We start from the raw sequence: 14,286 nt of genomic DNA, 5'->3' as shown, positions 1-14,286 counted from the left end.
ATTAAAGCGTTCCTGCTTCGTGATTCAGAATCACACAACCAAACACGATGTCTTTTGATCCTGTAGATAAAACATTATCGTACACTCGGCTGTATGACGTAGTTTATTAAGAAACGGTTTAGTCGAACATGATAGTCCTCATCAAAACGCGGGCGTTCTCTTTATCATTAAAAATATAACGATCCTGTGCAGTAGTAGTTTTTTCTTTTGTTTCGTGTTATATACAATAAAAATATATTAAGACTTATTTACCAGAGTGAACTCAATATACTTAAAACACAGAGATTGGAAAATTAGTTACAGATGATATAATTAAGGACCAAACAGAGTGCCGTAAGACCATTTCAGGCATTTAAGGGGTCTAGATTAAAAATCGCTAAAAATCAAACTCTATATAGTACTATACTCGTAAGGACACTCTGGTGGGTCCATAATTATATAATTTGTAACTTATTCTCAGATCCCTGTGACTCAAAACGCTGATAATAATAGATATGCAGTGGATCTCAGAGCCTCACTCTACAATCAAAACAGGTTGGGGTTTGCCATGGTAAGTTTACGTTGTATCAGGCTTACACCCACCACAGACAATGCCGTCAGCCTGCCTAAAGCTCACCTAAAGCTCAACTTTTAAACTCACCTAAAGCTCACCTAAAGCTCATCTAAAGCTCACCTTTTAAGCTCACCTAAAGCTCACCTAAAGGATCCTGGCAACATCTCCAGGAATGTTTAAGTTACTAGAAAATCAAGGTCATGTGAGATCTATGCTTGCACATTTGTTATATATTTACAACAGGGTGCAGACGCCAGTAAATTAAATGTTAAAAGAAAAATAATAGCGCCATTCGTAACATTTAGTATGGGTATGACCCATTGGTACTACCTAAGTATATTGGGGAGAGAAGTAGTATACCCCGGACATTAATGGGACAGTCATTACCTTTTTAACGTCACGAGAACGGGATGGGATGCAGCGGCCATTCACCTTTATTTACATTTTCTCTGCAACCAGACTACGTAACTCACCAAACGCACTTGGCGTTGTTCAGCGCATAAACTTGCATCCGCTTATTTTTCACGTCATTATCATGTGACGTCACAATTTTCGTTCCAGTGATCACGGAAGATGACTTTTGAAATGTCTGCTCTGTTTTTGACGATAATTAATTGCATGGTCATTACATATATGGATGCACGATCTCTCCAGATTTTATTATCCAATCACATGTGAAATGTAAATCTAAGCATAGCGAGCTTCATTAAATTTTGTTGTCCAATTGGCATTCATACTCATATAATTGCCACCTGAATGCAGTTCAGACAATGCTTCAGTGAAACCCTCCAAGGAAAAAGGTTTGAGTATTCATTATCTTAGAACTATTTTTATAAGGGAAGATGAGTATTTACTGATGAAACCTTTTCAGGGAAGCCTCTCGCAGAAATGCTGATCCCCTCAGTCGAAAGTGGTTATCTCGAAACGAAAGATTTCGACTGATCCCAAATTCGACTCAAGCAAGTTCACAATAAGGCTGACTTTACCGATTTAGTGGTTATCTCGAAATGCAAGATTTCGGCTGATCCAAAATTCGACTCCGACAAATTATCACAATATGGTTGACTTTTCCGATTCTTTGACCATCATTATGAATATCACCGTGTCATCAAAACATGTATGTATTTATATTGCGTCTTCACCTCTCTCGGGGAAGGTCGGATAATTAATGACTTGCCGATATCCTAATGTCCTATCGCCTATAGCCTCTATACGTCATGATCTATAATCATGCGCGTGATTTACGTGCTGTCTTTTTCGTTATTAAGTAATTAGGTCGAGGTACGCTGTCCCAGTTATGTCAGTATGTAAATACGTGACATACTGCACTAATTACGGTAAGGTCCTAGATACAGCACGCGCTAATCATTTCCACACAAACGTTTATCACTCATTCATAAGTATTGCACGTGTGACCACTCCGGGGAAGGGGTACATGCTGAGGTTTGATATGTGAGCAATCTCTCCCCCAAAAAAGCAACTCCGCCATAGCCGGTCTCCGTGCTGAATAAGGAGGAGGGAGTGACTCTCGACAAAGTGTCTTCAATTCTAGCTGCCCAGCAAACATTTCAGCGAGAAAATCCTTGAAAGTTATTACATATATATATCCAGATGGTTATAGGTTACGAACAACGTCATTGATAGGTCCCTGCTTTGGTGCTTTTGGTGCTCAACGAGTGTGATGCGATCATGCGACCTTTTGAATGTCGAGGAAATCATAGATTGCCGGAAATTTTCCCCGAGGTGTTGCGATTGATAATTAAAGCTGACAATGCAATTAAAAACACTTTCGTGTTGATATTTAAAGGAACCTCTCAAATAATTTGCAAAATCCATCTTCTGAGATATCAGGCATTGTCTCTAATGAAGTGATGGCCTTTTTTGTTAAAGACCACCTGGTTACCGTTAGCATTGGTGGGATATATAGCCAATCGAAACACCTTAGCTGATTCCTGACGTCATTGAATTTGACGAGGTTTCGAATCAGGTGAGGTGTTCCGATGGGGGATGTCGGTGATGAATACTGACAGTATCAGTGTTCACGTTAATAACACGTTCTTAGGTCCTGGTTATTTGGGGTTGAGTTGTCGGGATTCGTGTAGCAATGTAAACATAGGCCTCTTGTGTTAACATGAAAACCGGTTTGACACGTAATGTGCCCTTTATAACCACCGATTCCAATACTGGTAACTAGCTAAATAGCCGTTAGCAAAAATGGCCGCCAATTCCTTTTTCATCTTTTTCATCTCGACACTATTTTATTTTTCATCGCATAAACTTGATTATTTTGCTGTATTTCTTTAGAATAGTCTTTCCGAGATAATGAGAAATTCCTTGACACTTTGCAACTTCTCCAGGATTATTTACTGGGTTATTTTCAGAATTTTGTCGAAGCACAAACAATTTTGTTGGGATACGTATAAAGGGTATTAACGATTGTGGTATGATAATGAACCCAGATAGCAGATCGCTCCGCACTGGGGAACTATATTGTAGTGGTACACATTATCGGCTTATCAACGTAAATTGGGACACAACCTAACGTGTAATACTCGTGCGGCGCACGCGACCCCGCGCCCTACATCTCATTGTTATTTAAGTAGTAGAGAAGTGGATTGTTCTGTGTAATAGATTGCCTTGCATGTGTACTAAGTATGCTATTACACTGAGAGTACCAGCTATACTACCTCAACAACCCCACATATGACCGATTCTAGGGTCATCCTCGATACTCCAAGGGTTACTATCACTGACGTTATATTCACCCCTGGACTATCTCATAGTAAAACTGGAGGCAGTTCAAGAGAGAAAAAACTGGCCAAATTTAGACCTGTAGAGAAGATTACAGAGAGAGCGACGCCCAATTACAAAGCAACAGTCAATCACATTATATCGTTACTTAATCCTTTGATGTATATCAAAAATCAAATTACCTATGTCTCCTGAACTGCTTTCAATTTTGTGATAGTCCAGGGGTGGATATAACGTCAGTGATAGTAACCCCTTGAGTATTGAGGATGTTCTAGGGCAAACATGATGAGAAACCTAGAGCGGGAATATTCGAAACTTGTGTACAAAAATTAAGTAGCTACGATTCAATGAATCTGAAATAATTCTTCAACTCAACGAGTACAGTCACTATTCTTGCAGCTCCGGGTGAAATTTCCAAAATCATATTGGCCCTATCCAATTCCCTGTTCTAAATTAGACATATTGTGACACTCTTCAGTATTGTAAGTTAACATTTGAACTTGATTGATTAGACTTAACCTCCTATCAACAGCTAAGGTCATTCAAGGACGTCCTCCCTGTGTTTGTATTGCGTTACGTATGTGAAACATTTGTAGATGTTTTGGAGGCTGTGGCAAATTCGTGCTGTAATTCCTTTAGAAAACAACACTCTTGTTATGAATGCAGCTATCATCAATCAAACCAGATAATCCAAAGTGTATCTGTGAGTGAATCCCTACATCAAATTGACAGTGAAACGCTCGCGCTGAGCAATAAATCTATTTAATTTACAGAAGTTAATTCCTGCATTCTTTTGGAAACGGAAATCGCGAAATTTAGAAGCCATAAAAGAAAGTTGATTGACAGTAGTTTAAGGAAGCTACTGAGATTTTCGTCTATTTTGGAGATCTCGCTTTGCAACTTTTTGCAAGTTCATTTTATGCAGAAGTATATTTGGACTTTCCGGATTCATAACTACCGGTGCAAAAAGATATTAAAATAGCCGAATGTTTATATCCAGAGATTGCTCATTTTGCCGAAGATTGAAATAAAAATCACAAAAAAATGTTACAAATACGTTTTTAAGAATTTATGCATCTTCGTCTGTATGTAAAAAGATCGCCAATCACATTTTGTTTTTATCGTGTTGTTAGCATATGGTTACAGACAAGTCAGTGTCGTGCGCTATTCGACCTTGACATTGCGTCAATATGTGGCCAATGTTTCTAGCCAGTGATCTCTCATTAGATCATGTGCTTTGGCGCTGAACTCCACATGGTCGAAATTAATGAAAGCAAGGTTTCAATTAAATAGGGTCACAGCTGCCAAAAATATAGCGGCGAACCGTAACTAGGCGTAAAAAGGCTAACAAACAAAGACTTGTATTCATACGTTTGTGTAAGTACGAATTCCGGGTGTTTCCAGCCGTGTAAATAATGTTCTCATTTCGAGAATTTTCGAATGGTTTTCTGTCACGTGATCTATCAAGGTTAATGCACATTCATATTGACGATGACTAACTGCAGTTTTTGCCAACAAACTCCCTCACAACGTTCAGATGGTGTTCAGATGGTGTTTTCATGTCAAGACAAATACACTGTAATTCGAACGTTAATTTATTGTTATCTGACATGAACACGTACTTTTTAGTTGAATTTTACAAAGATGCAATGTTTATTTTTTTCGGTAAAAATACATTTTACTTGACAATAAATATGTATGTAATAGAACAATGGAAATGGTTTCAGAGTGCCAAATGTCCACCTGACCTAAAGTTATTGGTAAGACTCTTAACATCACATCTAGATTAGTTCCCCTTGTTTAAAGATAAAAAAATTTTATCGCTCAATCAATCAATCAATGAGTTGTATCGTAGAAACCCAGTTCAGACTTCTGGTGAAGGGACATTAAAGCAGTTAGTTCGTAAACGTGGATGGATACATTTCTACATTTCCAGCAAAACTTTTTAAAGATGCTCCATCGCTGACAAATGGTATTTTTTCACTATCAAAAACAGGAGCAGACGATTTATCATTTTTCTTCAGTTGCAAAAGTTACTTACTTTACACCATTACCACGGTTGAAAAGTTTGAGCTTCTAATTTTACTTCAAGTTAAAAATATGAAAAATAATTAACTGCATCCCGAAAAAATTCCGTGGCACTATATTCTATATGATATGATGTACTGATTGCGCATGCACCAAAGGAAAATAAATTATTTGTTATTTTTTTTTTGTGTTGATTAGACATATATATACACGATAAAACACCAATTATTGTTCAAATGATGAATATCATTTATGCTCTGTCGGCGTTGGAGCATCTTTAATATTCTTGCGACTTATGGTAAGTGTATGTGTTTATTTTGTGGATACCAATACAATGCCTGTTACTTCTAACCACGATAGTTGCGCTGTTACATGTACACTGTAGCTGCGATGCAGCCAACACCCGTGTTGATGGTAGCCTTCTACCTCTGATTGCTGACTTGCAACATCAAGGCCGCTCGAGGTCGATGTTAACAGACGCTGGGATCAACCAGGGGTCAATCGAAGTAACAGTCGGCTGAACTAGTATACCCCGGTCACACCATATCATCAAGAAGTGGTATCGTGAAAGTTTTATCTTACATAACAATTTATCGGTAAAGCACCAGATGGTTTCCGTTAACACCAGGACATAAACTTCCTTCAGTGGCTCCGTAATTGCACTATAAAGTGACTGATCCGCACCAGTATGGCTGTACCACTGAACCTTCTAATTGGGATGTGTTTGTTATAGTTTGCACGTGGGGCCAAAGTGATAATAAATGAGTGTCCATATACCATACTCTGGTCAGATCATAACATGCCGCGGTGTACTGGCAGGAGGGGAAAATGTGAGGGGATAACACGAGGAGGGAAAGGCGAGGGAATAACACGAGCGACGATCGGGAGAAATAACAAGCGGGAAAGACGAGAGGATAACACGAAGGAAGGACGGGGAATACCACGAGGAAAGGACGGGGAATACCACGAGGAAAGGACGGGGAAATACCACTAGGGAATAACATGAGGGAAGGACGGGGAATACCACGGAGAGGAACCACAGGAACAAGGACGGGGAATACCACGAGGAAAGGGACTGTGGAATAGTTTGAGGGAAGGACGAGGGGAATAAACATGAGGGAAGAGGACGGGGAATACCACGAGGAAAGTACGGGGAATAGCACGAGGAAAGGACGGGGAATAACACGAGGGAAGGACGGGGAATACCACGAGGAAAGGACGGGGAATACCACTAGGGAATAACATGAGGGAAGGAGGACGGGGAATACCACGAGGAAAGGACGGGGAATACCACGAGGAAAGGACGGGGAATAACACAACGGGACGAGGAAAGGACGGGGAATACCACGAGAGAAGGACGGGAATACCACGAGGAACGGGAATACACTGGGAAACGGGAGAGCGGACGGGAATACCACGAGGAAAGGACGGGGAATACCACGAGGAAGACGGGATACCACGACGAGAAGGACGGGGAATACCACTAGGGAATAACATGAGGGAAGGAGGACGGGGAATACCACGAGGAAAGGACGGGGAATACCACGAGGAAAGGACGGGGAATAACACGAGGGAAGGACGGGGAATACCACGAGGAAAGGACGGGGAATACCACGAGGAAAGGACGGGGAATAACACGGGAAGGGACGGGGAATGAATAACTAAGGAAGGACGGGGAATAACATGAGGGAAGGATGGGAGAATAACATGAGGGAAGGAGGGGAATAACATGAGGGAAGGATGGGAATACAGAGGAGGACAATAAGAGGGAAGGATGGGAGAATAACATGAGGGAAGGATGGGAGAATAACATGAGGGAAGGAGGGATGAGGAGAATAACATGAGGGAAGGATGGGGGAATAACATGAGGGAAGGATGGGAGAATAACATGAGGGAAGGATGGGAGAATAACATGAGGGAAGGATGGGAGAATAACATGAGGGAAGGATGGGAGAATAACATGAGGGAAGGATGGGAGAATAACATGAGGGAAGGATGGGAGAATAACATGAGGGAAGGATGGGAGAATAACATGAGGGGAGAATAACATGAGGGAAGGATGGGAGAATAACATGAGGGAAGGACGGGGAATACCACGAGGAAAGGACGGGGAATACCACGAGGGAAGGATGGGAGAATAACATGAGGGAAGGACGGGGAATACCACGAGGAAAGGACGGGGAATACCACGAGGGAAGGATGGGAGAATAACATGAGGGAAGGACGGTGGAATAGCACGGGGAAGGACGGTGGAATACCACGAGGAAATGACGGTGGAATAGCACGGGGAAGGACGGTGGAATAGCAGAAGGGAAGGACGAGGGGATAACACGAGGGAAGGACGAGGGAATAACATGAGGGAAGGATGGGAGAAAAACATGAGGAAAGGGCGGGGAATACCACGAGGAAAGGACGGTGGAATAGCACGAGGGCAGAACGAGGGAATAACATGAGGGAAGGATGGGAGAATAATATGAGGGAAGGCTGAGGGGATATAACGAGGGAAGGTAATGTGAATAACAGGGGAATACGGGGAAATAACAGTGAAAAGACACGATGGGATAACAGAAAATAATGGCGGGGGGTAAACTAGGAATGGTCAGAGGTATTAGTCGGAGGGACTGGCCGCTGTGAACCGGAGCGTGTTTTACACGTCTTCATAGCTTGCTATGATTGACGGTCCATTAACACCTCGACAAAATACCGGAGGCCAGGAGAGATACCATGCCAGCTATGTTAATTAATATTACCATGGACACGTTCTAAGATAAAACATGCGCCACTGGAAGTAAAATAGTGGTGTATGCACACTCCGTAATAGCAAAAGTGACTTTTGTAGCTCTAATTCTACGTTTGTATGACCCTAATCCTTATAGCGTCTTAAAAGTTTTACTCTCTTGATTAAATACTAATCATATGCTTTGTAAGTCTGGCGTCAAGTTGATTACGACAAAGAAATATATTTAACACTCACAAACGCGTGAAATCGAATATAATCATACGAATTAACTGTTGTTTTAAGTTTCGTCTACGAAAATAGTTATTGATAACAAAGACTAAGTCTGAAACATGACAACAACTGAGAGTTTTAAAATAGGGGAAATAAACATATATTTGACACAAAGTGTATAAGTCACGTTCACAAATAAAACTTATAACCTTCTGGAAAATGTCTTACCTTAGAGGGCGTTCCACAAATTGTAAGAGCTATATCATAGAAAACATTACTCTAATTATAGGTTCAGACGATGATAAACTAGTTACACAACTTTACCGTGAGCTATTTTAACGTTAGCTTTACTTAGCATCAAACAGATTGCTAAACAAACCAACCAAATTTACATTATATGAAGTGAATTTTCATTTAAACTTTATTGTATTGCCTATTTTAGTGATTGCACTTTTTCTCTAAACTGTCCCCTTTAGTGAGATGAAACAGATTTTAATTGGTGGATGAGGATTAATAGCCTAAATTTTGATTGGCTGATACTGGACTAGTGTGACACAAATTCTAATTGGCTGATACTGGACTAGTGTGACACAATTCTGATTGGCTGATATTGGACAAGTGTGACACAAATTCTAATTGGCTGATACTGGACTAGTGTGACACAATTCTGATTGGCTGATACTGGACAGTGTGACACAAATTCTAATTGGCTATTACTGAACTAGTGTGACACAAATTCTGATTGGCTAATACTGGACTAGTGTGACACAATTCTGATTGGCTGATTCTGGACTAGTGTGACACAAATTCTAATTGGCTGATACTGGACTAGTGTGACACAAATTCTAATTGGCTGATACTGGACTAGTGTGACACAAATTCTAATTGGCTGATACTGGACTAGTGTGACACAAATTCTGCCCATGATTGGCTGATAATGGACTAGTGTGACACAAATACTGAATGGTAGTGCTAAACTGTGGTAAACTGAGGTGGTTGATTTTTTCTGATTGGCTGATGTCGGGCTTGAGTCAAATTATTTTTGATTGGCTGATGTCGGGCTAAAGTAAAATACTTTCTGAATGGCTTATGTCGAGCTGATGCCTGAGGTTTAAGGGTTTAACTTACCTCCAGTTGGTTCACTCTCGTCAACATGCACTTTGGTGTACTTCTGCATCTTTGTTGAGTCCAGGACCATACACCTAAAAGAAGAAACAATCATATTAAAGTTCATCTAGGCCAGTTGATCGGGAGGCTTCATTCGGATTTGTTACACAAAAGATACATGGACCGTTTGGTCAGTGACAAGAGTCTGACACATTTCAAAAAGTCCAAAAAACTGATTTTTACAACTCAGCATTTGGCAAACGCATTCCTGTACAATATTGATAATCGCATCAACCAGGATAAATATCATTAGCATTACTATATAGAAATAGAAGTTAAGACATTCAAGAAATGTGACCTTTCTAGATATTTTTGTCGTGTTATTGGAAATGATTTAGTCCGCTAAACCTGCCTATATTATTAGGCTTTTTTTTTATTTTTTTTTTTTTTTTTTTTTTTTTTGCCTAATATATACCGCGAGCTGATTATATATTAGGCAAAAAATAAAAATAAAAAAACCTAATAATATAGGCAGGTTTAGCGGACTAGAAATGGTTATGTTATTACACTGTTACAGTGGCGTAGGAAGATGAAACGTAATGGGGAGGGGGGGGGGGGTTGGGGGCAAAATCCTAATTAACCCTAACCCGTCCCTGCTGTTACACAATCAGTGAATATTCAATGAATAGCACGATGTGTATACTATCACCTTTATCGTACCATAGGCCTGTGATCGTATTAGTTCTACTATCTCTCCTGTATGCTTAATCGGTAAGTTTCAATTCATTAAACATTTTATTTTCTATTTCTTTGTGAAAATTGCGCAATATTTGGCACACGACTACAGCCGTCTATACGTTTAGATATTTATGAAATTCAAAATTCATTTATTAAAAGAACATCGAGACTTGCCACTTAGTTTTTCATAACACAATTATGAACTGTGTTCTATCACGCATACTTTCAACGTTAGACTCGCTTATGACTGCTGGCGAGTCGATGTCTTTTTACTACATTTAGAACATTAAACACATTTACTATGGTTGGATGAGCGTTTGAAGATGGCATTGCGCACTATTTTTGGCGCAACAACATACACATGATGCGATTTCATTTCATCCTAGGTAATTTCCCAGGCGCCGTACAAATATCCTCCTGTTTGAAGCGCGCTACACATTATCAGGTGGTACAGTTCCCGTCGTTTTACTCCAATATCGTCTTAGGTTCTTCATGGCTAATGAAACATCAACAATTTTAACTTTTTAACTTTATATGCACGAGGAAATAAAGTCTTTGCGATTTCTTTTGAGGATCTTTGAATTCTATTCTATAGAACAAATATATTTCCGCGTGCGATTATTTTTTTTTCCAAGGGCGATCAGATTTCGCGGAAATATTAATTTTCTTTGGCAAAAACTCGACTGCGAAAAACTTTCTCAACGAAAATACATTTTTCATTATTCCTTCGTTTTAAAGCATTACGATACATACATATGAATATATTGAATGGAATAATAAACCTTAATTAAGGTTATTTTCATCCACCATTTCATTTTATTTTGCTTAAAAGGCTTTATTCGGGTAGATAATATTATGATACTATCATTAATTAATAAGTTTTAATATTTTTAATATATTTTTGTGAATTAAAAGACAATTTTGACTTGTGAGAATCGATATGTAACTATGTATCAATAATGAAATATGAAAATGTAGAAAAAGATATATGGACTTAGATTTGTCGACTTTAACATAGCACTATTTCCTATTAAGATATATTCATGTACAACAGTTTCTAATCACCTCGTTGGTACTGGTTATACAACAACTCGAAAAAGTTTACTCGAAACTTGAAAAATTGACTCGAGAAATAGTTCACTCGAAACTCGTAAATGTTGACTCGAAACTCGAAGTTTTATTCGAAATTTGAAAAATTCACTCGAAATCCGAAAAAGTTAACTCGAAACTCGAAAATGTCAACTCGAAACTCGGTATTCGGCAAAAAGAATTAGTCGTCTTTTCACGGTACCGTAGGCGTTTGGCTCTTTAGACATTTTCTCTATATATGTGTAAAGTTTACTGTGTCAGTATTACAAATACATAGAGAGAGAAAATATCTATAGAGCCAAACGCCTGTGATCATATCCTCATTAGTATTACATGTAGGAAGGAAACTACATGTATATGTCTCAGCTTAATTATATTGGCACAAACATATATAGCACTGAAGACATCCGCGACTGAAAAATAAGGCACTTCAATAAAACCGTAACACATGATGATACCAGTTCAGCGATAGAACATGTCGGGTAAACACCAAACAAAAACTCGACAAACTTCGAAAACTGATGTCTAAATATTTCAGGAATTCTCAAAATCACGCCACATCTTACCCCGGCAATGCAAGAGATATAAACAAACATTCTTTTCAGCCAGTGAAAAAGCAATACATTACATAGAATATTACAGGATGCACTCGGCCACAAGGGACAATTCAGTGAAGGATATTCACATGTAACGGATGTAAAGGATACCAATAAAATTTGGGACATGGTCTTTTGGGGGTTATTTTTTAATGAAAAAAATCCAGAAAAATATATATGAAAACTATTTCCTGGTACCTTCTTTCCTTTGTCGTATAGATACAACACTCATACATATTGTTAACTTTGGTAATGCACAAGATATAACAAACAGAAATACTCTTTTAAATTGGTGTTACCTTACTCTCGGCGAGATTTGAACCCACTTACATTGTACTTGACACTTACCAATGTTCCGAAGTCTATCGTCTGAACCCCTACAGTTGGTGAATCAAAGCCAATTTTTTTATAAAAATCTTGGGAGGGGGGGGGGAGTGTTCAAAATATGAACTCATACCAAATACTTCACACACGTGATCATACATATGGAAGCAGATGAGATACTAAGCCTAGTTACTTTACCCAGGCCCTGTAGTCTATGTCATAGTAAAACTGAAGGCTCTGTGCGTCAATAGATGAGACATATAATTTAACCATTTCATGTTCACCAAAAGAATCGAATGTTTAATAATACCAAGACGTTACAGCACCATATGAACCTGAACAAAAGTCCATAACTGAAAAATACACGTATGTACTTAAAGACTTATTTTTGCGTTTCGTTACTCCTTTCTTTGACATATTTTCCCCTTAAATGATGGAAATTGTTCGCATAATGTTAATTGTTAGGGAATATGTTAAACAGGATTGCAGAGTTAGAATATGAAATGTATATACTTCAACATCAAATACGTATTTCAAAATTATGCTCTTTTTAAATTCGTTACATTTCGTTGTTTGTTATCATTTTCAGCGTCAAATCTAAATAGTCAGACAAGTCTATCTTAGCAAGTTTACAATTTTGTCTTTTGTATGGAAAACTGTTATAAGTATTTGTTTTAATTTTGGGTACTGTTTGCATTTAAATTCCAGTTACATTATCTTGTGTCGGACTATCGGGCCTTCGGGCTATTGGGCCTTCGGACTAACGGGCCTTAGGAGCATTGGGTCTTAGGGATATAAGGCGGTCACCGTTCCCCAGGAACGGAGGGACAGGCTATGATAATTCGTTCTACCCCTTTATGTGCCCAAATTAAGTACTACTATTCACCTTAGGATAACGAGTTCAAAACCTACATTAATCAGTTGCTAGATGCTGGACGTAAGTCGATGACTTTTTTCTCTGGGGTCCATAGCTTTTCTTCATATCTCGTAAACGTGACACGCTATGAAAATACTCCGATAAATTCCAGCTTCATGAAATTCACACTTTTGTTAGCAATGCAGTTTTAGTCTGCTTGATAGTATTTATGTAGTTACGTAGAACAATGTATGTATGTAATGTGTATAATATATGTAATGTAATGTATTATGTAAAGTATGTACAAAAAATATATTACATATTAATGTAAGAATGTAGGGTATGTATATATGTAATGTATGTATTATTTCTAAACTTGTAGAACATTATTATGTAATTGATGTATCTCTGTTCTGTCATCTCTATGTATTTGTTTGATTGACCTCCTGTTACACACAGATCGTGTGTCTGGAGTGAATAAAATGAATTGAATTGAATTGATACTATAAAAGTTTATTATATCAAACTGCTATTGCCTACTGTTGCAGTTTTGGCACGGTCGTCAGAATCAATGAATGGCGTCCAGCTAAATACCCACGGTGGTGGTACAATGGTATCGTGTGTCTTCAAGAACGTTAGAAAGACCCATTAAAAATCGGTTTGAACCCCGGTCTGGCCGCTATATAGTTTCTTCTCTTTTGTATTTTTATTTTTTTATTTCTGTAATAATATAATAAGCTGCAGCGTATATTGAATTGAATCTCAAAATATCTCAAAAGTCATGTATGGGTATCTTGTTTTCGTGTGCTTATCAATTAAAACATTGCCATTTTATCTATATACATGTCATACAAAAAATATACAGTTCTGTACATAGACTCTGTACCTACACCATATCAGTATTTGGCAAACTCGACATCTCTATCTAACAGATTTTATACACGATCAACAAAGAATGAGTGGATAGTGATATAGGTATATATATAAATCAAAAATATAACTTATCAGTTTCTTAAACCTTTACTGCGGCATTTTTCTATATATAACCCGTGAAATCCTTAAATAGGCGTGTTTTAGACGAAGATACCACTGGTACATTTCCGCTCTAAATACAAACTCGAAATATTTGTGGTTTTCTTACAGTTCGCTTTGGCTCACGCGACTCCCACGCGCGTGCAGGCAAAACCTACACATACATTATTCAGGGATTGGTTCTAGTCACACCACCTTTGGGCTGCAACCACAATTTTGAATGATTGATCCGAGATTGGGTACATCCCGTGTACTTCGTAGA

At 38.5% G+C, this 14,286-nt stretch overlaps 1 protein-coding gene across 5 annotated transcripts in view; it reads right to left on the bottom strand.

Moving 5' to 3' along the window:
* Positions 1 to 14,286, bottom strand: part of LOC138329994 (myosin light chain kinase, smooth muscle-like) — a 38,344-nt gene that overhangs the window by 16,881 nt on the left and 7,177 nt on the right. For all 5 annotated transcript variants that reach the window (XM_069277316.1, XM_069277317.1, XM_069277315.1 and 2 more), the window contains exon 2: positions 9,411 to 9,484. In XM_069277316.1, the coding sequence (XP_069133417.1) occupies positions 9,411 to 9,480 (70 nt within the window). In that variant the 5' untranslated portion in view covers positions 9,481 to 9,484. The remainder of the gene's footprint in view (positions 1 to 9,410; positions 9,485 to 14,286) is intronic.

Source organism: Argopecten irradians, chromosome 8 (assembly GCF_041381155.1).
Source record: "Argopecten irradians isolate NY chromosome 8, Ai_NY, whole genome shotgun sequence".
NCBI lineage: Eukaryota > Metazoa > Mollusca > Bivalvia > Pectinida > Pectinidae > Argopecten > Argopecten irradians.
The sequence above is the reverse complement of the archived record's forward strand: the minus strand, read 5'-3'. Positions and strand labels throughout refer to the sequence as shown.